Source organism: Pantherophis guttatus, chromosome 5 (genome assembly GCF_059756535.1).
Source record: "Pantherophis guttatus breed Tessera chromosome 5, ASM5975653v1, whole genome shotgun sequence".
In the NCBI taxonomy this organism is placed as follows: domain Eukaryota; kingdom Metazoa; phylum Chordata; class Lepidosauria; order Squamata; family Colubridae; genus Pantherophis; species Pantherophis guttatus.
In genome coordinates, this window is record NC_142067.1 from 21,034,741 (window position 1) to 21,062,301 (window position 27,561).

General features: G+C 40.0%; 1 protein-coding gene across 4 annotated transcripts in view; it reads right to left on the minus strand.

Moving 5' to 3' along the window:
* The window catches only part of ARHGAP20 (Rho GTPase activating protein 20), a 95,296-nt gene extending 67,983 nt beyond the window's left edge, over positions 1–27,313 (minus strand). Inside the window, exons 1-2 of one of the 4 annotated variants that reach the window (XM_034409738.3) lie at positions 26,890–27,313; positions 8,942–9,027 (exon numbers count right to left, since the gene is read on the minus strand). In XM_034409738.3, coding sequence (XP_034265629.2) covers positions 8,942–9,027; positions 26,890–26,988 — 185 coding nt within the window. In that variant the 5' untranslated portion in view covers positions 26,989–27,313. Of the gene's footprint in view, positions 1–8,941; positions 9,031–12,846; positions 12,871–25,638; positions 26,031–26,889 lie in introns of those variants that run through there. The other 3 variants (XM_034409733.3, XM_034409748.3, XM_087894662.1) reach the window with 3 other exon arrangements.
* Between the last annotated feature and the right edge of the window lie 248 nt (positions 27,314–27,561).

Sequence of the window (27,561 nt, forward strand, 5' to 3'; positions counted from 1 at the left end):
AGTAACAAACCAAATTACTTTGTACAATACATTTTCTTAAATTTTAACTCCATTCACTTTGAAAATTGACCTATTTATTTGCTGAATGAATATGCACCTTGAATGATTGCTATTTCCAAAGCAAGTAAGAAGTTGGAGGTTGGAGGAAACCCAGAATAATATTCAACAGCAGAATAAAGCCCAAAATCAAATTGTAAAAGGCCATGAAAAACAAGATCTCTTCTTCTCCTAGGAGCTGGAAAGAACTATGTGCCAGTTAAGACTTCCAGAAAAGGTATTCCAGAAAACATGGTGCTATACTTGTCCCTAATCCTCAACCAGTTAGCATCCAAAGTAATATCCAGAGAAGGACGGCTTGAGTAAATGGGTAGAACAAGCAAAGGCATAATTCCCTGTAGCTTTATCCAGGAGCTTTTAAACTAATCATTTCAAAATCAGCATTTTGATTCTGTTCTCCTGTTCTGTTCTGTTCTGAAGGTGCAGCCACTTCAGTTTCACCAGTTTTGAGGCAACGTTTGAGGCCAATTTCAATTCATAGCAATGTTATAGGAAAAAAATCACAGGATGAAAGCATCAAATAACTCTTGCATGTCCTGATCCTTAGACTAACTGGGATCAAAAGCAACATGGACATGTGTATTGCACATAACTGGGTTCCTAGATCAGTGACACATTCCAAGCTTTGGCTGAGAGAGCCAAAAAGGAAATTTTAAGAATTTGTGCCAAGTGACATTCATAGAAGAAAAATGGAACGAGCGAGGCTATGAGTGGATAAACACAGTAATACAAATGGAAAGCAAAGGCTACCTCTATCTCACAGTTCACTACCTTAAAACAAGGAAACACTGCTTATTTGTCATGTGAATGACAAAGGAATGCACTTTTTTTCAAAGTTTTTCACCTCCCCATGGCTGAAAAATGTGAATATCTCTCTTCACTTTGAGCTGAACGACAAGCATCTAACAGGGAAGGGTAGACCTTTTGCCCGATCACTCAATGACAAAAGGACTTTCCACTATCGAGTGCTCCATAGAGAGAGCTGAAATAAGGTGTTTTCTCAGGTGTGCAGGTCATATCCTTGTTTATTCTGGGACTGCTCCATAATAGCAACAGTGTTTGCCCTCATAACTATGAGGTTAGATGGTTTTAATTCTCCCTCGGTAGAACGCTCTGCAGGGTCTATCCATGACTTGCAGCTGAAGATACAATAGCACAATTACTCAGTATGATAATGTTACACATTCAACTACTTGCAAAACAGTTATAGGGCACCGATACATTTTCAAAGCTTTACATTCTTGAGGGCGATATAGCCATGCTGGTCTTGCAGATTTTTAGAAATGAAGTTCTCAATCTCATCTCTTTGGGTACAGTTGTTATCGAGGAGATCAACTTCACCACATCCTACATTTTCAGGTTTTTTTAAGAAGGGTAGACTAAGTTAAAATATGAGCTGTTGGAACAAGCATTCAGTTAGGGATGAAAAATAAAAAAAAAATAGTGAAGGAAATGAATTTCATGATTATATGTAAGGGATCTTCGAAAATAAATGCCGTATTTTTCGGAGTATAAGACGTACTGGAATATAAGATGCCCCTACCTTTTTTGGTGAGGAAAAGAAGAAAAAGAAATCTCCCTCTGCCTCTGAGCAATTTTGCCTCTTTACAGCAGACAGCAAACAGCCTGCTTTACTTTCATTTTCCTTTTCAGCATAGCTTGATCAGCACAAGGGGAAAAAAAATCTGCTCCAGCAATTTACCTCTTTGCAGCAAGTAGCAGAGCCCTGCGGAAAACAGCTGAGAGCAAATCAGCTGAGAGTCAGGAGGCCGATCCAATCAACTTGTGCTAATTAGGCAGGGCTGAAGCTGAAAGGAGCTGTTTTTTCTTGCTGTTTGCTTGCAAGGAGGTAACTGCTGTGAGGCAGAGGCCAAAGGGTAGGGGCCAATGGGTGGGCGGGGCTACATTCGGTGTATAAGACGCACCTAAATTTTCATCCCCTCTGGGCGGGGGGAAAGGTGCGTCTTATACTCCGAAAAATATGGTACTTGACTTGGGACCATTTATTTAACAACCGTTCGAAGCCATGATGGCACTGAATAAAATGACTTACAACAAATCCTCGCACGTACAACCAGTGTCCCCATGTGACATGGTCAAAATTTGGGTGATTGGCAATTGGCATATATTTATAACAGTTGCAGCATCCCGGGGTATATTTGAGTACCATTTTCAATTTTCTCAGGGGGCTTCTGACAACTAAACTCAATGTAGGTTAATGATCACATTATTCAATTAATGACCATGGTGATTTGCCTAACAATTGTGTCAAAAAGCTCATAAAATTGGGCATGACTCACTTAATGGCTTCATCAGAGACAGAAGTTCTTGTCCCAGTTGTGGTCATAAGTCAAGGACTACTATAACTGTAAGTATCCATCTTTTATGGATAGATAAGAACAACATTTCTCTTCAAACAATTTTGACTTTATGGCATGTCTAAGTCATCTTCTTGGCAATAATAGTGCACTGCTTAGTCCCTGCCAACCTTCAGATTCCTGGAGATCTCCTACCCACATACATTCACTTCAACTATGAACACTGCTTCACTTTTCATACTTGTTTCAATCATTGATGAGAAACAATTATGATCTTCCTTTAGAGATTTTTTTAAAATGTGGCTTCAGTCCTTACATGACTTGTGAATTCACACTGTGCTAACCCAAATTTGTTTTACTTGTGGTGCGCTGAACAAGCCACAGGAGAATTGTTCACACTTCACACCAGAAACTGCAACAGTATTGGCTTATTTTAAATAATTATATATCAATTGCTTCTCACTTCAAAAACTGTGTTGAGTTTTCCTAGTCAAATTTCTAAAAAAAAAAAAAAAGCTTCATAGAAAAAATGCTTTCATTAAACATCTATCTACATTTCACTTTTTCTGAAGATTTGACTTCTAGCAACAGTCTAGTGTTCACTGCTCACTAGGCCCCAATCTCTAGCCCTGTGTGTTTTCATTGGCCAATGTAGGCAACTGCAGAGGACAAATTCAATCTTGGATTTTGTGCTTTGTGTTTCAGAGTTTGACAGTGCAACCATCTGCAGTAGATGATTTCACAGAGAATAAAGATGCTTCATTGATTTCAAAAAGCTAAACAGGTTCAGACCTGATAAGTAGTTAAATGGGAAGCCTCCTGGAAAATCCCAGAGCTTTAAAACAGATTGGGAAACTTTATAAAATATTAGAAGGTGACAATGGCTGGTCACTTCCACAATGTTCTCAAGAAAAAGTCACCACAAGCAAGTTCATTTTGGGATTAATCTTGTTGCTTTGCTTCTTGGTTTCATCATCCCAAATAAGACCTTAACCATAATGTGATCTGGAAACTTGGGTCAAAAACTGTAAAACAAAACGTCAACAAGCCACTAATTGATGCTACACCCTTAGCCCAAAGTACCAATTAATCCCAGGAAACAAGGAGAGTTTGTTAGTTGTCTGAACTTGGCATGCCTTCTCTCTGATAATTATTTTGAAGTACTGAGAACTAATTGGGACATATAAAATGGGAGAAATTCATCAAAGGATTGCTGACTTGAAAACAGAAAATCTGTTGCATTGATTAGAAAAGGGTTTTTTAGTTTGAAACACATCCAGGTCTTCTGGTAAAGATGAACAGCAGTTAAGTGTATGGGCAACATCTCTAGAAACTTAAAGGTGACATTGGAAGTGTGGTCATGTTTTTTTGTTCTCCCATGTGGAGATAAAAACCTATGCACGTTAAAAACTAAAAATGAATGCAGGGGATTAGCCAACACTCTTCTTGCTTTAGAAAACAGCCCATGAGGCATATTTTTATGAAACACTGTCTACTGGAATTGGATAGTTACGTTCTTTTCATAATTTATATTTACTAAATCTTCTATTATCTCTCAGCTATATAACTCAGACAATCCAAATTAAACCCTCGAGGACACAGAGTACAATTCTTTAAGGTACAAACTGTATTTCCATATTGAAGCTAAACTGATTGCATTACCAGATAACATATGTGATCACTGTTATCTAGGAATATTTAGCATTTGGCGCAGAGCTGGAAAATAACATGTCAAAATCATTTATTGTGATTTAGACAAGAGGAGAATTTCCATGAAACATGGAGCTTTGGTATTGTTCATCATGGATAGACGAAATGCCTTAAAAACCGCATCTTTTCCTATGTGCCTGCAAATCTAAAATTAGAATTATGAATAGGATTTTAAAGCAAAACTAATTGTCGGGAATAAAAGATCAGGTCCACATGTGAAATTCCAATAAAATTGACTTATTGCTACTTATGCCTGTGCACAGGAATATTGTAAACTAAGGTTTAGCACCTGCTAGGTGTTACAAAGGGTCAATGGAATTCAAAGGGGTGGGGTTGGGTTTAGTCCGCTTGTGGCTACATAGAGTTTCTAGGTTGATCCTTCTTTTAACTCCACCACTTGGTTCTGCCATTCCTTCCCCTACATTAATAGAACACAAAATCCATGTTGCTATGTGTTACGAGTTTTATGATGGTCATCTCCATTTTAAAAAGTATCTAAAACCTGCAAATTATATGGAAGTTTAAAAATAGGTTATAATTCAAGAAACGCTAACTTTATGTAGGTGTTAGAAGCAGGCAGAAAGTACAATCCTGAAGCATCATATAAATCAAGGGTACCAGCTTCCTTTCTGCCAACATCAACTGATACTGCCCTTGGAGAAAGGACCAGGCTTTCTTGAGCTGGTTCAGAAGGTGCCGTGAATGATGGTACTGAAAGTTGCTGAGAACCAAGAAAGGTCAGGATCACTCTCATTCCAATCCAGCCAGAGGCCATCCACAAATGTAATAAATACCATCTTGAAATTCAACCATAAAAGTACAGATAATCTCCTTCCTTCCTTTAAGCCTTCTGGAGTTGGAAGCTGATCACCTCCTGAACAATCTTCCCTATGGCAATGCTGATGTCTAGGTTGAAATTGTCCTGTTCCATTGAGTCCAACCATGGCTTCCTGAGGAAGGGGGCAGACAACTTCCTCTTTTAAGTTGTGTGGAACCACTATCTCTTACAAAGAACCATTCACCAGCAAATGGACACAACCACATGTCACGTCCCAGGAGACTTTGATCAAGTACCGTAGGAGGGACATGGATCTAAAACCAAGTGGCCAATCTCACAGTTCCAAGAATTCTGTCCAAATTAATTAATAATGCTCACATGTTCAAACTTTTCCCAGATAACTATGAAGGGGAGGGACACAATTTGCAGATGGTCAGCCACATCTTCACCAAATGAGTTCTCTCCATCAGTAGCCAATTATCTACTAGAATCAACAAAGAACCATCAGAAAGCTGTACTTATCTTTAGCCCCTTAGATTTGAAGTCAAAAATTTTATCCCTTTTTAACATTTTTGTTTTGCTCAAAAGCAGAAAGTAATACAATATAGTTTCATGCTTTATGCAAACAAAGGTCTCTTCAACTCATACGAATATAATTGTTTGCTAGTCTTGATTTCAATTATTATCTCACCACAGAAAAGCAAAAATAGAGATTTTTGTTTCAGACAAATCTAAAATATTGCATGAAGAGTCACCACTGAGACACTTCCCACACAATAAAATTTCAACTAAACAAGTAGAGCATAACTGTATTTTTCATATTCACAAATATCTTCCTCAATAAATTTTTAGTGGAGTTAAATGCAAGATCCGTTTTCTTTAAAAGGCAGATCATAAGTGAGCAGATGCTGCTTGATGTTACCATTTTCAACATTTCACTCATATAATTATGACAACAAACGAACATAAGAGAGAACAGGATTGTTTAGAGATCAAACTGATTTGTAAATGCCAGAGACAGGAAGTGATCAGACACCATTATTAGTGTTCTATTTTTGCTTCAATTTGTGATTCAGATTGGACTAGGATAATATTAGATATAAGAACACTAATGAATCCAGTTAGTCTGAAATAACAACTAACAAATAACAACCAGGAGTCTGCACCCTTTCATGCTAACACGTTTTACTAAAACGTGTAAGACTTTGTGAACTATAGCTCACTTCATCAGATGCTCAAAATATCTTTTAATAAAATTTGTAAGCCTACCACAGACTTAACACAGCTCTCTTCCCGCACAATTTTAGATAGAATGAGTTGATATCACTATTGTACTTTCACTTTCCATCATCACTTGGTTCATGGTTCTCAGCCAAGAGAATTCATCTGGTTTTAACTAGGTTTTCATTTTATATACAAGAAAACTGTTTTGACAAACAAGAATGAGAGATCAAAGAAATATCAGTTCTAGGAACACAGGAAGAATAGGGCCAAAAGAGGAGGTAGATAATACCTCCAAAAAGAAGTGTTATTTTTACAGAACTACACACTTCTAGCCCTATTTTTGGATCACAGGAGAAGGAGATAGTTACTAAGGAATGCCTTAGTACTCTGAATACTTTGTTTCAGAAATAATTATGAAACCAGTTTTTGAGAGATTCACAACTAAAGGGTAGCACAGGTTGATCTATACAAATGCACAATAGGAGTTTGATTGTATCGCCCTTTTTGAATAAAATCACAGATTTCATTCTGATTTCACTTTTATACAAGTTTCTTTTCAGTAAAGCTGAAAACTACTTTAGATTTACAAAACAACTGTGCAGAAATTAATCACAGCAAAGTAGAATGGCTAAAGGCTCACAGTAGTTGTCAGAAATGGTTCAACTCAATTCAACGATAGCTATTTTGCAAAGCATCAACCGCACAATTATAAATCAAGTTTTTAGACCAAGAAATATTTTTAAAAAAAACAAAAGTTTTAAAACAAAAATGCCACTTTGAAATATTCAGCCTCATTTCCTTGAACATTTAAATATTATTTTAAATTAGTTACTGTATTTTAACTATTTTAAATCAGTAGCCTATGGCCAACATTACATTTTGATATGATTGTCATGCAGCAGGAAAAAAGATACATCAGAATTGCCTATAAAAGGCCATGAAAATATAAATATGCCAGCTTTTCCAAGTATTTCCTAACTAAACTCTCTTATTAGATTAAGGTCAATAAATACAGAGATGAATCAGCTGCTAAAATAGGATATTCATATAAAACCTCTGCAGATATAAGATGGAGTTGGGAAGGAGTTTTGTAGTCATTAATCAAATACTCATAAGGCATTGGAGTGACTGTCTATTAACATTAGTATTTAGTACCAAAAGAAAACTGTAATCTATTTAAACTTGAACTTAATATTTTGTTTAAAAAATGTGAATAAGTATTAAAACAGCTTTTACAACAAAACATTTAAGGTGTTAAACATACCACTCATTGTTCTTTCAGAAGAAGAAAAAGCAAGCAAGAGTTAAGCATTTTCAGAACACACGGAGTAGAAAATCCAAACATGATTTGTTTATTATTGATGAAGAAGAATGATTCTTGTTAATAGAGAAGCGATTTTGAGAAGGAGAGAGAACCAACTGAATGGAGCCCTGCGTGTTGATTTAAATGAGCTAGTTGTGTTTGCTTGCAATTTTGCCAATGACTTGAATAGCTGCAATTCCAATAAATTATAAGAGTAGGAGAGATTAGTTATAAACATAGCATTGGAAATTTATTGGATAATAATTAAAAACAAAGATATAAAAAAAATCAGTTAATCTTGAGATGGCCAATGTAAAGCACTTGGAGAAAAAACTTTGCAGAAAATGCTGTACCCAGTAATTTTATCATCTGTTAACCATTTTACAGTGAAATGTAGTTTTGCAGAAGTTGTTGCCAAACACTACATCTTGCAAACTGTCCAATGAAATTCTGGGATTTTCATACCAAAGATTTATTACAAAGCAGCTTTTTAATTCATATTTCGTATTATCCTGGATGCACCCATAGTGCATTCATTTCATGCAGTTGAAAATTAATGTCAAAATATCCTGACCTGCATTTTGGGATAATTAACTGAATTTATAGTTATAATCTACATAAGTAGCAAAGAAATGCTATGTTGGCTAAAAATTACTCCTAAACAAAATTACTCCTATAGTAACTTTATTATAGTTGCCCAAGCAAAGATTTTGCTGTAAATCATTTCTCCACAAATTCATGGTGATTTTGTTCTTGGTCTGTAAAATATTAAATCTTTTTTTCTGAAAAATGTCACCTGAGAAGGCAACCTAAATTAAAAACATTGATGAAAACAATTATTAAGAATGAAATTAATGCATAGAGTAAACTCCAGTGCCTTTAGCTTAAACCAGAAGCATCTCAATTACAGATTTAACTAAAATTGTATTATTATTAAAATCTTTATAACATGTGCTGTGCATGTCTAAGCATTTATGGAAATTGGAGCTGATTTAGAAAAAAAAAGAATAAAACTTTGTTTTCCACTCACGCCACGTCATTTATGGCTACAGGAAAACAACTGATCTAAGAAGCCAGAATTCAGATATAAAACCATAGTTAAAACAAGCCAAGATTTGTAAAGAATTAATCCTGGTACCAAACTCTGCTTTACTGGCAGAAATAAAGTACTGTGTGTCTTTTTTGGGATTGAATTTCCCATCATGTCATATTCTCAAGAAGGAAACAATTTCATTATTGCTTTGCAAAATACAGACACTCTTTGCAACTCTCATAAACCAGGGAACCTCAGGACACAAAGTCCTTTTTCTGGGTCAGGGTTGGGTAATCTAAATCTAATCTAACAGAGATGGAATTTTGGGGGCAGTCTGTTTTTCTACTAACTTTGCTTTCTTCGCCACACCTCCCAGTTGCCCAAGGCAAGAACATTCTAAACATCAACCTGTTTACAGTTTATCCTCCAGGTACTAGTTTAGCCATGTATGATACAGTTACTCATCAAAACCACACTATGATGAAAATGGAGCCAGAAGGTATAAGAGTCCGTCTTACCTGGCACTTGTTCTGGCTTTGTTCAGAGCTTTGCTGAGAACCAGGGATGGTGCTGACTGACGTCTTTGGGCCAAGCTCTTCATTTTCTGCTGAAACATCAAAATCAAATGTGAATGACAAACATTAACATAGATTTTTTCATTATTTTAAATAATTGAACTGTTGAATTGTTCTGGGATGAATTGTCCCATGGTGTGTTGGCTGCAACGAGTTGTCCTGCAGTGAGTTGGCCGCAGCAAGTTACCCCATTCTTTGACTTATGACCACCATTGGGACCCAAATGTCCATAAGTCATTGCAATTGTAAGTCAAATGAGATCTGATTTTATGACAATTTTTACAGCGGTCATTAAATGCATCACCACAGCCATTAAACAGATCACATAGTCATTAAGCAAATCACACATGTTTAAGTGAATGGGCATTTTTTTCCCTTGGAAATCAGCAAAAAAGGTCACAAATTGCTATCATGTTACCACAGGATGCTACAAGTGGTTGAAAATGCAAGCCATTTGCCAAGCACCTGAATTGCAATTATATAACCGCAGGGGTGGTGCGATGGTCATGAGTGCGAACATAGGTCAGTTTCTCCAAGGCCACTGCAACTTTGAACCATCATTAAATGAATGGTTGTAAGTCGAGAACTACCTGTATGTCATCGTCCTGGTTGTATTTAGCAAAACAGATTAACAGAGTTGGAAGGGACCTTGTAGGTCTTCTAGTCCAATCCCCCGCCCAAGCAGGAGACCCTACACCATTTCTGACAGATGGCAGTCCAGTCTCTTCTTGAAAGCCTCCAGTGATGAAACTCCCACAACTTCCAAAGGCAAGCTGTTCCATTGGTTGGTTGTTCTTACTGTCAGAAAATTTCTCCTCATTTCTAGGTTGAATCTTTCCTTGATCAGTTTCCATCCATTATTCCTTGTCTGGCCTTTCAGGTACTTTGGAAAATAGCTTGAGCCCCTCTCTGTGGCAGCCTCTCAAATATTGGAACACTGCTGTCATGTCTCTCCTGTTCTTCTCTTCACTAGACTAGCCATGCCCAGTTCCTGCAACCATTCATTGTATGTTTTAGCCTTCAGTCCCCTAATCATCTTGGTTGCTCTTCTCTGCACTTTTTCTAGAGTCTCAACATCCTTTTTATAGTGTGGTGACAAAACTGGAAGACAGCCTATTTGAGACAACCTGCTCAAGTAGAATCCGTCCATTCAATACAAGCAGGCCAAAAAGGAATAATATAGATTCTACCCTCTGACCAAAAAGGACTATAATATTGTGGATTCTACTCCCCAGGAAGACAGGAGGACTGGGGCAGCAGGGGCAGGCCTTCTCAGTCAAGGTCCATTCATTCTGGGACAGCCTGCCAATCAAAGACAAGAAAGTTTCCTCCCTACAATATTGCCACTCAGAAGAGTTGTCAAGACGTCTTTGTGTAAGGTATTAAAAAATAGGGCACAGATGACCAGGAAATGGCTGGTTTCAAGACTGGCATCTACATTAAAATAACTAAGATTTTTAAAATGAGTTTATTTATGCTGGCTTTATGAAATTTGGATTTGTCTGTTTTACAGTTTTATTGTTTCACTTTCACCCTTGGATAGAGGTAATATACTAAATAAATGATAATACAGTACTCAATATACAAGCAATAAACTATAATTAAACATATTTTAATTAACAATTCATCCCATTCTTTTTAGTTTTCCTCAGGAAGGTTGTGCTTGTTATAACTTGGCTCATTCTTAATTTAATTTAATTAAGGGCAGTTCTATTTCATACTTGAGCCAATTCAACCATTAACAGAATCAGCACAAATTGCATCAGTTGAAACAAGGTCCCTCTGAGAGTTTGTTTTTTCGTATAGGCAAAAGTACTAGTGGTTGCACTTAATAACTGTTTACAAAAGCCGCAAACGGCTTCTAGCTGAAAGAACTTCTCAAAAAATTAAACTCAAATGACAAATATTAAAAGAGAAGTATAAAATACACAGGGTGGATTTGATTTAAATTGAGTTGATTTAAATCACAATTTAAATCATGATTTAAATCACTAGTAAAAAGGCTTGATTTAAATCAACTCGATTTAAATCATAATTTTTAAAGAGCAACTGTCATCTCTGCTACTCCTTTGACCCACTGTTGACTCACCGATAGTCCCAGTGTTGCAGAATATACAGCCTCATGCTACATAACTAAACTCCATTTCATGCTGAATAAACTAAATTATTTATGTATCTTAAATAGAAAACTATCTTATGATAGATTTTTACCTCAAAAGTTTTTTATTAAAATAAATTCGATAAAAATCAAAAAAATCCGATTTAAATCAAAAAAATCTGATTTTTTTAAAAAAATCATTGATTTTTATCCACCCTGAAAATACAGGTTAAAACTTTCCAATTTTCAAATTCAGACACTGTATATTTGGTTGCTACCGTGTTTTCCCGAAAATAAGACCCTGTCTTATATTTTTTTTGAACCCTGAAATAAGCGTTTGACTTATATTGCCATGTGCTCAAAAGCCCGATTGGGCTTATTATCAGGGGATGTCTTATTTTGGGAGAAACAGGGTACTCTGAACGGTTTTACCTCAGGACACTATAAAAGTTAATGTAATAAATTTGTATTTACTTTGTAGATGTTTTTATTGTTTTTAATTATTTTAACTGTTTTGTAGTTTTAGAATGGCAATCCCCCACCCCAGCCCCCCCAAAGTCACTTGGCAGAGATGAGTGGCTATAGAAACTAAATAAATAAATAAATAATCAAACAAACAAACTAAATATTGATGGCACTTTCTGTAAAACAGACATGAAACAGAATGCATCCTCAGAGAGATTCACGTGCAATAGACTGCCTTCATTATATTGGCTAGTGAATGCCCGTTGAAAACATTGACAAGCTATTTTTAGAAAAAGTATTATAAGACCTGCAGATGGTGAGCAGCATGTTTTGATACAGAATAAGGATAATTTAGGTTTATGTATGTTTCATCTAAAGCATAAGAATGCAGGTAGTCCCTGGCTTATGACTGTAGTGGAGTTTGCCCATTACGGTCCTAAGTCTTCAGGGTGGTAAAATGAGCCATTATATGACTGGCCCAATTTTACAACCTTGTTTTTGTAGCAGTCATTATATGAATCATCATCATTATTAAGTGAATCCCCAGTTCTTAAGCAAATACTGTAGTCATTAAGCAAACCTATTGTTCATTTTTGCCGAAAACCAGAAGGAAACCCCGTTTTTCAGCAAAACACTGTAAATCGTGGTCCCATGAACATGGGACACTGTAAATCACTGTACCTAGAGCTGACTGCCAAGTACTCAAAATGAGTTCACATGACTGTAGGAAGAGGAGCCGTCTGAACTTTAAAACTGATTCGTAAGACCTTTTGGAGGGTCTATCACCGCGATGGCGAACCTATGGCATGCGTGCCACAGATGGCACACGGAGCCATATCTGTGGGCACGCAAGCGTTGCCCTAGCTCAGCTCCAGCATGCATGTGCGTGCAGGCCAGCTGATTTTCAGGCCTTCCGGGCCCACCGGAAGTCAGGAAATGGGCCGTTTCTGGCCTCTGAAGTGGGGGTGGGGGAGGCTGTTTTCGCCCTCCCCAGGCTCCCAAAAAGCCTCTTGAGCCTGGGGAGGGCAAAAAATGGGCCTAACGGGCCCACTGGTAACCTTTTTACCATCGTGTACCAAAAGCGGGGAGAGCGCAGGGGGTCTCGTGCACATGCGCAGGGGGGTGGGGCACGAGTGGAGCATTGAATTATGGGTGTGGGCACGCACACGCATGACCCCCCTGTGCTCTCCCCGCTTTTGGCACGCGACGGCAAAAAGGTTAGCCATCACTGGTCTATCACAACTTCAAATAACAGCTAAGCAACCGGTCATAAGTTGGGAGCTACCTGTATGCTTCCTTTCTTTCAGTCAATCAATCCAACTTAGCCCATTATTGATTTTCAATATTCTAATTTGCCTCCAGGCTGATGGACGCTACACAGTTTCTTGTCCTACTTGCAATGTTGGAACGACATATAGATATGAAAAACATATTTTTAGGATGAATTTATATACACATATTCCAAGCTATAGCATGAACTCATTTTAATGCAGCCTCTCGTTCCTGGGTGGAAATACAAAGCTGTACTATAAATTTAAAGCTCTGCCATTATTTTTGTGGACAACTTGCATTTCTGCCAAGGAAGAAAAAAAAAACGTAAGAAATCAAGAGGTTTCATTTTTAGACAAATGGATTATTATTTCTCCAGGCTTAGTCGAGATCTATTTACAGTATTCAGTCACGAAACAGTGTCTTGTGTCCTGTTTCCTGAATGAAAGGAAAAAATTCATAACGTCATAACAGACAACATTCCAGGCAACTATTTAAGAAATGTCTGAATTGGGATTTAGGTTTATATGTTGGATGAATTGAAAGACTTCTAATCCCTACCCCAAAATAGATTTATATTATAATTCTCTATAGGATTTGTGTAACAGTTAAGAGAAAGATATAGAAATAGAAAATGGTTGGGAGAAATTAAATCTGATGAAATAATACACATTTTTAACAATGTATTTTTAACTATTGCAATTTCTATTAAAGTCTATAAAGACATGCAAATAAAAAAAAGGAACACAGACTAGAAATGGGATCCATTTTTCCATTTTTCCTCCACAATCATAAGAACTGGGAAACACATGAGGTGGAATACAAGTGTGTATGTATGTGCATGTTTCTCTCCTGCACCAACACTCACAAAGAATTGTTTGCTAGAATTCAAAATTCGGCTTTAAAATAATCATAGCCACTAAGATATGATCCACTACTTCCAGTGTTTGTAATGTCCAAGATGTTTATCATGGTCACTTAAGAGTTCTTCAAAACTATTTCAAGGAGGTTAGTGGCAATTGCAAGGGAACATTTTAGTCACCAAAGCAGACCAGACTAGACCAGAGCTAGAATGGGAAGGATTCTAAGTCTTCAAAGATGGCAATGATGTCCTCACAATATTATAACACTGCAGCTCTCCACCATGCAAGAGTTGCTTTAATGGATTCCTTAAAACAGCAGCATCTTTTTTCCAATCTGACAGAGAAGGCTGTTTTAATCAGTGGTGAAATCCAAAATTTTTTATTACCGGTTCTGTGGGCATGGCTTGGTTGGTGTGGTGTTGCTTGGTGGGTGTGATGTTGCTTGGTGGGTGTGGTGTTGCTTGATGGGCATAGCAGGGGAAGAATACTGCAAAATCTCCATTCCCACCCCACTCCAGGGGAAGGGTACTGCAAAATCTCCATTCCCACCCCACTCCTGGGGGAAGGATATTGCAAAATCTCCATTCACACCCCACTTTGCGACCACTCAAAGGTAGTATTTGCCAGTTCTCCGAACTACTGAAAATTTCCGCTACCGGTTCTCCAGAACCTGTCAGAACCTGCTGGATTTCACCCCTGGTTTTAATGAATCGCAGGCATGTGCAAGAGCTCTCTTTCAAATCATGCCCAGTGTACCTTTTTAGGAACTCAACTCTCTTTCAGACACCACAAACAAAAGAACGTTTTTGAAACATTCTCTTGGAATAGTTAGGCAAAATGTTCATTTACCAGTGTGCCCTAAAAATAAGAAATACAATAAATAAATAAACGACGTGACTAAGGGCTATTCTGATTTCAATTCTGTAAAACTTTGCCACAACGTCCCCCATATGAAGGAGAAAGCACAGGGTCAAATAAACTTGTAATCCAAATAAATATAGGACAAATCTACCTACTAAAAAGTTCAGTATGGCCAAATTTTGGTCATAAAAAGAAGTTCAAATCTATGTCTAGAGATTTGATACACATTATCAGCCTCATTTTTCCATGTAAAATTGAATTATAAGGATTTCATTCCCCCCAGCTGTCCCAAGTTTGAACGGATAGGATGCCTGTAAAACATCATGTATATAGTGAAAATTGATGGTAGGTATAGACCGGGGGGGGGGTCAAACTAGTGGCCCGCAGGCCGGATGTATCACGCACAGGCCACGCCCACCCCAGCTCCGTGAAGGGAAAAAACTTCGAGTTTGACTTTTGACACCTGTGGTATAGATGATCAATAAAGTGAAAAAAACTACTTGATTTAAATTAAATATAGAAAATAATAGAAATGTTACAACTTGCTATTCCATCAGATGAGAGTTTTTTAGAAAAGAAAAAAAAACCCACTTTGGTTTTGGTATGTTTAAAAGAAATCTTCTCCCGTAGGATATAATGCCAAGATTACTTTACTGAATTTCAGCACAAATCATCTTCTTTAAAAAATTCCAGCTATTCAACCAAGAACTCGCATGAGTGCACACAAATGTACATAAATAAAGCAAGCAGATTAACACTTAACAGAGTAGGCCCATCCTCTTTTCCAATAGGATATAAAAAACTGGCCTGTGTTAGACAGTCCTATGCTTGTTGCAAGCACAGATAAATCTATACAAAATGTGCCAATTTCTGATGTCCATGGATCTCACTGCCATGGAGAACTGCTGGGTTTTGGATACTATTATTCAGCAATGTGCTCTCAAGGTCATAGAATTATCACAAAACTAAATTTATCTCTTTGCCTAACATAAAACTTTAAATAACTTGAGTGACTTTGGATTAATTATTGGATATAATTATGAAGCATGGAAACAAAATCACAGCAATGGTAAAGAGGCAAAATTCTAAACATCCTTCCTTAGTCTATGATTCATTCACATCACAGTACACCTTGTCTAATGTACAACATCCGGATGATATATGACCCACTTCTATCACCCAGGAATTAGCAATATACATTTTGCAGTACAGTGAAATCATAACTGGACCAATTTGGGAGGGGGGGAGGTATTCATTAATGTTAAATACCGAATTGCTTCATTTACATTAATCATGTCATTTCCTGCAACTGGCATAAGTGATGTCATTTGCATAATAAAGTTATTGTGCAACTGCTACAAACTGCTGCAAATTATTCATGTAAAATTAACATACATTTAATTGCCTTACACAGGCTGATTTGGATACAACTCTCTTGTTCTGTTAGATGGGGCAATCAGTAGATAGAAATTTGGACCACTGTGCTCAAATTCATATCACATAAATTAAGGCTATGTATGCTCAGATACTGTATATTAAACAAATCAGGACAAAAATTTTACATATCACACCAGGGGTGAAATGCTCCCGGTTCGGACGGGATTGCCTGATTCGGTAACGATGGTGGTTCGGAGAACCGGTAGCAAAAATCCCTGCACACACACACACACCATGCTCAGCTGAGCCGCGCGATCAGAGGCTGTGTTTTTTCCTTTTAAAAGCATTTTTTCTACAACCTCTTCGGCCGAAAAAAATTAAAAGTAAAAAAAAAAAAAAGCCTCTGATGATCACGCGGCTCAGCTGGGATCGTCAGATGCTTTTAAAAGCATTTTTCTACAACCTCTTCGGCCGAAGAGCTTGTAGGGAAAAAAATGCTTTTAAAAGTCTCTGACGATCCCAGCTGAGTTGCCTAATCATCAGAGGCTTTTAAAAGCATTTTTTTCTGCAACCTCTTCAGCCGAAGAGGTTGTAGAAAAAATGCTTTTAGAAGTTAAGAAAAAAAAAGTTGGCCATGCCCACCCAGTCACATTACCCCCCCCCCCAAGCCACGTCCACAGATCCGGTAGTAACAAATTTTACATTTCATCATTGTATCACACCCTACCCTGCAGAAGGGGTACACACAGATGTATTAATCTCTATTGCTTGGGCATTATATGTGAGTGAAAAAAAGATAGGAAGAAGTAATGTTTGCTCAAATTCAACAAAACTTTTTCATCATCTTAAAATCTGGTAAGTTTGCTTATCAGATAGGGAAAAAATGCCTATTGGCCAAATATGCTTTTGGGTCACCAGCTGCTTATTCACACTCTCAATCATGGGTGTCCAACTTTTTGGCTTGCCTGGACAACATTGAATGAAGAGGAATTGTCTTAGGCCGCATATAAAATATATAATATAGTTTTAATGTATGTTAAGTATCACATAATGTTAAATGTTTTATGATCATGTGGGGCATTACTAGCTTTCCAAGGCTGCCTGTGGTCGACAGGTTGGGCCTGCCTGCTCTAGATAAACTGAAATTATCCAATTAATTTTGGGGATAGCAAAACAACTGCCAACTTTTTTAAAAAAACTAAAGGCCTAAACCATGCTCATTTTCTTCACTGATCTTCCTTACAACTTGGGGTGGTTGTATTTATCTTTTAACACTTCATATGTATCATCAGTTTATATGGTGCTTTATAAAGATGTAGCCTAGCATTATATTTTGGATGGAAGTTGATTGTAACGAATGTACTCAATCAGCATGTACTTTCATGCTCAAAGTGAGCATGAAATAGTTCGGATTAAAAGAAGCAGAGAAAACACATAGCAATTTTGCTAGAAATTATACATACATACATACATACATACATACATACATACATACATACATACATATAATGGTGGTGAAATCCAAATTTTTTTACCACCGGTTCTGTGGGCGTGGCTTGGTGGGCATAGTGTGGCTTGGTGGGTGTGGCTTGGTGGGCATGGCAGGGGAAGGATAATGCAAAATCTCCATTCCCACCCCACTCCAAGGGGAAGGATATTGCAAAATCTCCATTCCCACCCCACTCTGGGGCCAGCCAGAGGTGGTATTTGCCGGTTCTCCAAACTACTCAAAATTTCCGGTACCGGTTCTCCAGAACCTGTCAGAACCTGCTGGATTTCACCCCAATACATACACATACACACACACACACTTTTGGAAGTACAGTAGGTTAAGAGGGCTAAATAAGGAGCATCCTGCAGACTGTCTGGAATTAAATTGAAGAAATGAAACAGCTTGGGATGAAATTCAAGTGAGGGAATGCAAGAAGAATTATTTCAGACAAGTATATGGAAATGATAGTGATATGATGAAGGGAACTGAAACAAATGCTATAAATCCAAGCACGCTAAACATTCCATTTAATTCCTAAAACTAATCTGACTGCTTAGTAAATGGTTCAGCATACATCAGGGAGTAAAATAAGGGTGAGCGATGTCCCTTCAGTTATTTATTACAGCAAAAATAGTTGTAGTAAGAATAGAGGTTTTGGGAATGTGGGTGCTGTAACTATACCTCCTGTCTTTTTTTTTAAATTCATGCTTTAATTCCTTTGCTTATTTTTTCTTACTCCCTTTCCATACTCTGCATACAGGTGTTCCTCGACTTACAACCATTTCTTTAGTGACTGTTTTGAAGTTACAACAGCACTAAAAAAAAGAGGAACTTATAACTGTTTTTCAAATGACCATTGCAGCTTCCCTGTGGTTACATGATCAAAATTCGGACGCTTGGCAACTGGCATGAATTTATAACGATTGCAGTGTCCTGGGGTCATGTGATCATTTTTGCAACCTTCTGACAAACAAAACCATCATCATCATCATCATCATCATCATCATCATCCAAAATCTACACACAACATTCTTAGGCCAACAAAAACATGATAAACAAAGGATACAGGTCTCCAAATTCTCTCAAACCCTTTCTCAAGGCAAATGCAGAATCTGAATAAGAAGTGACAATTTTGAAGCCATAAAGTTGATCTTTAGACATAGTCTGATGGAGAAAATTTGTAGCCATTCAAATCAAGTTCTGCTAAGGTTTGTGATAATTTCTGGTTACGTCTTAAGCTGTCCCTAGACCTGGTAAAATGAAGAAGCAAATTCATAACGATTAATTTTAAAATGATATTTATTGGAAGCAGCTTCCTCCAATCCTAACCCAAGGTCCTTTAGATGTGTTGGACTAAAGCTCCTACGATCCCCAGATGGAGATCATCAGACACCCATGTTTAGCAATAATATATTACCTGATAATTTCTGACAGATATGATCATATGATGTCAGAATAACAAAAACGGTAATAAAAATGATTTAAATAGTTCAAGACATCAACAAATTCAAGGGACTGTGGGGACTAGCTCTAATTTCACCCTTTATTTTGGAATCATTTTCAGTTTAACAAACCCATGTAAAACCTTCTAAATTCAACAGAGCATAAATTTAACTCTGCAGCCAACCCTAACCCATTGAATCCTTTTTCCAGCATTCACATAAACTACATATAAAGCTGGAGTAATATTCCTTAATGAACTTTATCAGGAGTGTCAAACTCAAGGCCCGGGGGCTGGATGTGGCCTACGGGGTGCTTAAATCTGGACCGTGGGGCCGCCCTAGAAACAGCAAAGGACCAGCCCATAGTGCCTTTGCCAGCGAAAATGGAGCTCGGGAGGGCCACACATGGCCCTCCCAGGCTCCATTTTCAGCCGCAACAGCTTCCTGCCACCCTCTTCCAGTGAAAATGGAACTCGGGAGCCAGTTTTCGCTGGCAGAAGTCTCAGGCCACCACAGACGCCCCCAACACGAATGACATCAAGCTGGCCACGCCCACCCTGGCCATTCCCACCCCAGCCCCTGAGGTCAAACACAACCCTGATGCTGCCCTCAGTGAAATCGAGTTTGACACCCCTGAACTATATTAATAACTGAAAATAGCTTGAATCCCAAGTCCCGTAAGAAGTTCTGTAATATGACGATTCAGTATACAAAGGCTCGTTATATGACTTCAGGGCATTCAACATAGTCATCTGATGCAAGAGCTAGACACCCAAAGGCAGAGCATTTTATAACAAAGAGTTCTTAACTTCAATAGTTTCATGTAAAAAATGATTTATGAACAGGAACAGCTTGTCATACCAAGAGCAATGTTCACAAGTAGCTTTTCTGGCAGGTCTCCCAAATACAAGACAAGCAGAAATTCATGCAGCTCTTAAGATAATAATCTGTTGTTGTATTAAACTTTTATTCACCTTTTGAACTTCTGCCTGCTATGCAACTACAAAACATACACACACAGAAATGCTACCAGAGGACTTTGTTCTGTTCATACCTTCTTCATGCAACTGCATCGTACTGAACATGTATTTTTGGCTTTGACTTGGTGTGTGAATCCAGCTACTGTAGATTTGCAATACAAATAAATCATGATTTATTACCTATCCTACTCAAACTATTTCACAATTGGCTGATTTGCACAAGAATCACAGAGTTTGCAGCCAGCATTCCTGCATTTCTGAAAAGTACAGTATGGTATCTTTGAAAAGCACTAAGTTGAAAAAAACGTACAAACAATTCTTCGCTTAATTTAACCTAACACAACTAACATGCTAGTCAGTGGACTACTGTATGAGAAGAGAACCTCTAGAGCAGGGGTGAAATATAAAATTTGTTACTACCAGTTCTGTGGGTGTGGCTTGGTGGGGGTGGGGGGGTAATGTGACTGGGTGGGCGTGGCCAACTTTTTTTTTTTAACTTTTCAAAGCATTTTTTCTAATGCTTTGAAAAGCCTCTGACGATCAGGCAACTCAGCTGGGACCGTCAGAGAATTTTCAAAGCATTTTTTTTACCACCTCTTCGGCCAAGAAGTTGCAGAAAAAAATGCTTTGAAAAGCCTCTGACAATCCCAGCTGAGTCGCGCGATTATCAGAGGCTTTTTTTTTTTTTACTTTTAAAAGCATTTTTTCGTCAGAAGAGGTTGTAGAAAAAATGCTTTTAAAAGCAAAAAAAAAAGCCTCTGATGATCGTGCGGCTCAGCTGGGCATGGTGGGGGGTGGGGGGCGCAGGGATTTTTGCTACCGGTTTTCTGAACCACCCACCGCTATCGCTATCGGATCGGGCGATCCGGTCTAAACCGGGAGCATTTCACCCCTGCTCTAGAGGACAACAGGATGCATTACAGCTGTTAAGTGAATCATGTGGTTGTTAATGAATCTGACTTCCCCTTCTGACTTTGCTTGTTGGAAGCTGGCTGGGAAAGTTACAAATGGTGATCACATAAATATATGCCAATTGTCAAGCACCCCAATTCTGATCACGTGGTCATGGGAATGCTGCAATGATCGCAGTGTGAACAATGGTCATAAGTAATTTTTCTCAGCGCCGTTATAACTTTAAATCGCCACTAAATGAATGGTTGTAAGTTGAGGACCACCTATATACAGTGGTGTCAAACTGGTGGCCTGTGGGCCAGATGCGTTATGCACAGGCCACACCCACCCCAGCTCGGTGAAGGGGAAAAGCATTGCGGAACATCACATGATGGCAATGTGACACCGTGAGTTTGACACCCATGGTATGTATGCCACTGGACAATCATCTCAGAATATTTACTATGCCATCTTAGTTATACATTTTCAGAAACTAATTTCGTGAGACATACACACCCCAATCCAAGATCACCACAGATGGGGACTACAGCCAAGAAATTAAAAGATGTTTGCTCCTGGGAGGAAAGTTATGGCAAATCTAGACAGCATAATAAAAATCAGAGACATCACCGTGCCAACAAAAGTGTGTATAGTCAAGGCAGGGGTGAAATGCTCCCGGTTTGGACCAGATCGCCCGATCCGGTAGCAATGGAGGTGGGTGGTTCGGAGAACCAGTAGCAAAAATTCCTGCCCCCCATTGCCCAGCTGAGCCGCGCAATCATCAGAGGCTTTGTTTTTATTTTTAAAAGCATTTTTTCTACAACCTCTTCGGCCGAAGGGGTTATAGAAAAAATGCTTTTAAAAGTAAAAACAAAGCCTCTGCCGATCAGGCAAGTCACTAGGATCGTCAGAGGCTTAAAAAGAAAAAAGAAAAAGCCTCTGTCGATCAGGCAAGTCAGCTGCGATCGTCAGAGGCTTTAAAAGCATTTTTTTAATAACCTCTTCAGCCGAAGAGGTTGTAGAAAAATGGTTTTAAAAGTTAAAAAGATAAAAAAGTTGGCCACGCCCACTCAGTCATATTTCACCACTACCACCAAGCCACGGCCATAGAACCGGTATTAACAAAATTTACACTTCACCACTGAGTCAAGGCTATGGTTTTTCCAGTTGCAATGTATGGCTGTGAAAGTTGAACCATAAGAAAGGCTGAGCACCAAAGAATTGAGGCCTTTGAACATGGTACTGGAGAAGACTCCTGTGAGTCCCTTGGACTGCAAGGCGTTCAAACTGGTCAGTCCTAGAGGAGATCAACCCTGACTGCTCTTTAGAAGGCCAGATCCTGAAGATGAAACTCAAATTCTTTGGCAACCTAATGAGAAGGAAGGACTCACCGGAGAAGAGCCTAAAGCTGCGAACGATTGAGGGCAAAAGAAGAAAGGGACGGCAGAGAACGAGGTGGCTGGATGGAGTCACTGAAGCAGTAGGTGTAAGCTTACCATCTACCAAAGGATGGTAGAGGACAGTAAGGCCTGGAGGAACGTTGTCCATGGGGTTGTGATGGGTCGGACACAACTTCGCAACTAACAACAACAACAAACACCCCAATAGGAAGGGGTCTTCTTAGTCATGACATTCCGGTGGTCATGAAAACTGAAAATCTTATCCTCCAATTGGTTCAGGCTTTTAAATTTGTTCAGCCTTTTGGATGTCCTGAACGTTTCTATCTCCCAGTGCAACAGACCCAACGCCTTTATTCCTGTGAGGATAAACTAAAATGATTTCTTGTTGAAATGAAACATTCGATTGAATGCCAAACTGCAGAACATTTCAGATGTTCAAATGTCCTTGACTCCAGTGAACTGTTTATTAGTACACCAGTCTCACATTGGGCTTGAGGGCTGACATCCAAGAGAGAAACTACATATATGGTGTTCCCATTTTTCTCCTCCCAACGTGATCGGGACTGGAAATATTTATGATGTGCTCTATAATAATCCAGGCAGGCTTTAAAATCCCAATAAGCATCTGGCAGCCTGCTGTACTAATTCTCTAAGGAGAATGTGCTGGCTGGGATTTAATCACATTTTAATGCAAACCCTGCAAATAGGAGATTTCCTTCTTAGCTTGGTTCCTCCTTTACTCTTCCTTCTATTTATTCTGGAATAGTCTCTAGGAGGAACAGAGTTTAAAAAACTGGGGAGAAGGAAGAAGATGCTGAAGTATTCAGGATCCCAATGTATCACTGACTCATAAATCACACTTCTTTTTTTGCCAGATTTCTTACACTGTGGCAAGCCCACACACATTAAGAGTGAAAGGGAGGAATTTTGTACAAGGAGCATACAAGCACTAAAACACCATCTTAACACTTGGAATATCTTAATTACTAAAGTGATGGTTTCCAACCTCAAGGATCACCTTATTGGTTACTTCTTCTTAACCCAAAATTTCCCTGCCTGAGATAAAATTCAAATGCTCCTTTTCCTACTAGATTCTGCCATCCTTTATTTTTAAAATCTTGCTGCACCATCCAGATAACAATTCTAGTTTTTCTCACGTTGCTGACTGAAGCTGGTCACTCATCCTTTCTTGTACTATATTGCTTTCCTAGAAATCCTGCTGAAAATTCCTGTACTCAAATTTTCTAAGTGTGGACACTGAAGCTTGAAACTTTAGTTCTTAAACTGAGGCAGGCAGACTTCGGATATGGAAAATCTCTTTTCTTTTTCTTTTTCAGAGGACACCTAGACATTCATACTCTGAATCCAAGTGCAAGCCAGTGTTTCATGCTTGCAAACCTAAATTATTAAGAACTTGCTCAGCCCAAAATTTGTGATCAGTCCCAGAAGCAAGTCCACAAGTCTTGTCTTTTTCAAAAAGAAAGAAATGAAGAGGGAGAAAAATGGCTTCTCCTCTGTGACAGGAAAAAAGATACAATCGCAAAATTTACAGATTGAGTTGGAAGGGACTTTGTAGGTCATCTAGTCCAACCCCCCGTCCAAGCAGGAGAACCTACACCATTTCTGACAAGTGGCAGTCTCTGGTATCATCCCTTCTACCTGAGGCATTCTGTTTTGGCAACCAAATTTATGATCAGTGGCAGGGACAGCTATTAGTTATTACTTTTGTAGGACCAATACAATCATCTGAAATTTTACCCATCCACTGTAAATCACTCAAAGCTCTATCCACCTCCATCCCACTTTTATTAGAGCCATCCTTGAGTTCACAATACACTCCATCTGTAGTTTCAGGAACTCAAGTCTCAGAAACTCTCTGTGGCACGCGTGCTGTCGCCAGCTGCTCTTTTGGTTTCCGGCCAGCCACCTGGTCTTCGGGTTTCCGGTGCACCCACGCAAAACCAGACGACCAGGTAGCCGGTGCGCGCATGCACATTCCAGTTTGGGAACTCGGTGCTGAAAAGGTTCGCCATCACTGTTCTAGACTACGCGACTTTGGAGTCAGAAAACTGGTGATCTGGAAATACTTTTTAAAAAGAACTCATTTATCTGCATTCTAATTGTGGTAAAGGTTTTTGCAATCAATAAATATGACAGAAGCCCACAGAACAGATTGTATAACAAAAGTATGGTCTCAGAGCCATTTCTATTTATATCTACAAGAGAAAAAGTGATCCAGATTTCATAAATGGATGGCAGCAACTAATGAATACTCAGGTCTGTAGCTGAACTCTAAGGTTCTGACAGGGACAAGCCATTCATTGTCTTGGATGCCAAGGTAAAAATATGTACAAGAATGTGGGGAAAAATCGAAAGAATGACTAGCTCCAGTATAAGAACCACTAGCCACTACAAAAAACTAAGCTATATACTATGAAGAAGCTCATTCTTTGAGTTTGCATCCTTAAACAGTCCAAACAAGCACCTTCCACACCTAAAAGAAAGATTGTGGAAGGCTTGGGAGAATCTTAAGGTTTAGAGAAAGACAAGAACAAAAAAAAGAATTGCATAAATCCAGTTGGAATTGAACATTACCAGTGGTCACAAAATTTATTTATATCCCACCTTTATTATTTCATAAATAACTCAGGGAGGGAAACATATATAATACTCCTTCGACGTCCTATTTTCCCAGCAAACAACCCTATGTGGTGGGTAGGGCTGAAAGAGTGTAACTGGGCCAAAGTTACCCAACTGTCTTTCATGCCTAAGAGAGAACTACAACTCACAGTCTCCCAGTTTCTAAGCTTGGAGCCTTTAACCATAAGACCAAACTGGCAAAGAGAAGGAAAAAATGCAATATTTAGAACAACGCAAGTCTGGCCAAAACAAGCCAGTCCTGAATCAGACTGTTCAACATTACAAAATTTTGTTAGTCCTCTACACACCACTCTAAGAAAACTGTTTTGAAATGCAACATGATCTATTCCTAAATAAAGTAATATTGAAAAGCAGCTCCAGGTCCTGCATGTGTCATAATCTAGCTGCCGTCAAGGGAAAACAAATATAGAAAGAAAAGATAACATCCCGATGTCCTGTTTGGACATCTCTAGAATTCCTGCTGCTGGAATCTAGTACAAAAGACGCAACACACACACATCGAGAGTCCAAATAACACAGTAACACACTTATTGGTTGCCTTATGCTCAGAGTTCTCACCCCAGTCTCTTTCTTCTCTCCCGAAATCTAATTTGGGAATAGCAACACTAACCTTCCTTACGTAAAGTTATTTTAATGGCAGCAGGAGGAAAGTATAGAAAGCACTGGGAGCCTCCCCATTAGCATCACCCCATGCCTGTGAATTAAATCTCACCGTTCAAGTTCCTACCCAGGGCTTGTAGTTTAGAAGGAGGGGGAGAAAAAAAAAACAACCTCAGAATTAGATCTCCAAGAGGAACACTTTCAGAGGAGGAAACCACTCAAACCAAAACGAGGTGCCAACCTTTCTCGGATTTACGCCTCTTCCACTGAAAAAGCACCGAGGGAGACGCGGCTCCTCTTATTCCAAAGGCGATGCCAGCAGAGCACCCGGTCCTTCGGATGACACCATCTTCAAGATAGTGGATCGTGGATTCTACATACATACATACATACATACATACATACATACATACATACATACATACATACATACATGAATGCATGAATACACACACACGCACACCCCACTCAGAAAGGTAATATTTCTAAGCCACGAGCGCGCTCCCCGCGCGGCTGCAAAGAGCGCATGGTCTCTCAGTGCGCTCGCCTCCATCCATCCATCCCCGGTCGGTCAAGTGCAGGCACCCGCGAGAGGCAAGCGAACCCGGGCAGGGGGAGTCAAACCCTCCCGCTGGAAAGAAGGTGTGGGGACGGAGGGACGGGGGGTGGTGGAAATAACGCACCTCCCCTTCCAACCACGCGGAGGGTCCCTCGGATGCTTTGAAAGGAGGCGGCGTACTGCGGGCACAAGCGCGCTAGAGATCGGGGCTCAGCTGTGGGCGGGCGAAGCTCCTCCGAGTCACGACTCACAGTGACCGACGGCTGAAAGTCCTTCGGAGGAGGGACGCGGGCCCAGCGTGCGTTTCCCACCCACCCACCCACCCCCGAGGTGACTGCAGGCTATACGGGAAAAGGTTCCCGGGAAGAGCCGGGATGGCGATCTTCATAGGGTCGCGTTCTCACGTTTCATTTCTTTTCCCCCCCCTGCGAGACGCGGAGGCAAACGACTCCATTCAGGAAAAGGGGGATATAAACGGGTCAAAAGCGGCGGGGAGAAAAACCGCCGAGGGAAAGGCAGAAGGGAAAAGAGGGAGGGGAGACACGAGCAGCGCCCGGGGAAAACCCCCCTTTCCCCCCCCCAAAAAAAACCCCTTTAAAACAGATCGCAGCGCCAGCCTGAAGGGAATCCCGACGGTCTCCGTGGGGTTTTGCTCCCTCCCAAGTCAACCCGCCAAAAGCTTTCAGGTTCTGGGGCTGCACAACGACCAGCCTCCATCCACCCACCCACCCGGCCGTGGGAAAAGGTTGCAATGAACCGGCCCGACTTCCAAGGAAACGAGCAACGGAGCGACCTCCATCCACCTGCAAGGGAAGGAAAGAAGGAAAGCGCGCAAAGCCTCTCTTCCCCGCCCCGTTTGCCTAAGGAAGGAAACCGGCTTCCCATTCCTCCCCGGTGGGCGATTCTGCACGCGGCGTCGGAGCTCTCTCTCACCTTTTTGCCCTCCGGAGCGGCGGAGCGGCGATTCCCTCCGGTCAGGGAGGAAGATCGCCCCTGGCCGACGTGATCCTGTTGCGGGGACATCGCTTCCATTAGATTCCCTTGGACGGGGCCGCGCTGCTCAAACAGCCCAGAGCAAACCTGAGGTCATCCCAGGCTGGTCCTCGATCCTGAGGCAAAAAAAGCAGCCTTCCTCGGAGCCTCTCATTGGAGAATTAAAGGCAGCAACGGGAAAGCGCGCAAAAAAAGCAGCGCCGCCTCCGCCGCCGCGGAAACTGCCAGCGCCAACAGCGGATTCAGCGCAAAGCGCGAGGCAAAAAAAGCGAGTGCGGCAGACAGCGGCACGGCTGGCCCCGCCCACCTCGAGGCCAAACGCTACCCGAGTTTCGCGCCGAGGCTCCACCCAGAAATGGAAGCCGAGGCCCAAGCCCCACCCCTTCTCCTGCGGAGGGGAATCGAAGCCCAGCCGGCATGCTTTGTAGCCCCGCCTCTTATTTTAATCGCACCCTTAGCCCCGCCCACAACCGAGACTGCAGAATTCCGAGGTGGGGGGTGGGCGCGGTCGTCCGTTTGACTTTTGTGTTTCAGAGGAAACGAAGGGATCTCTTCATAGTCATATATTATTATTATTTTTTAATCCCCGATTATCGAGTCTTTGGACTTCCT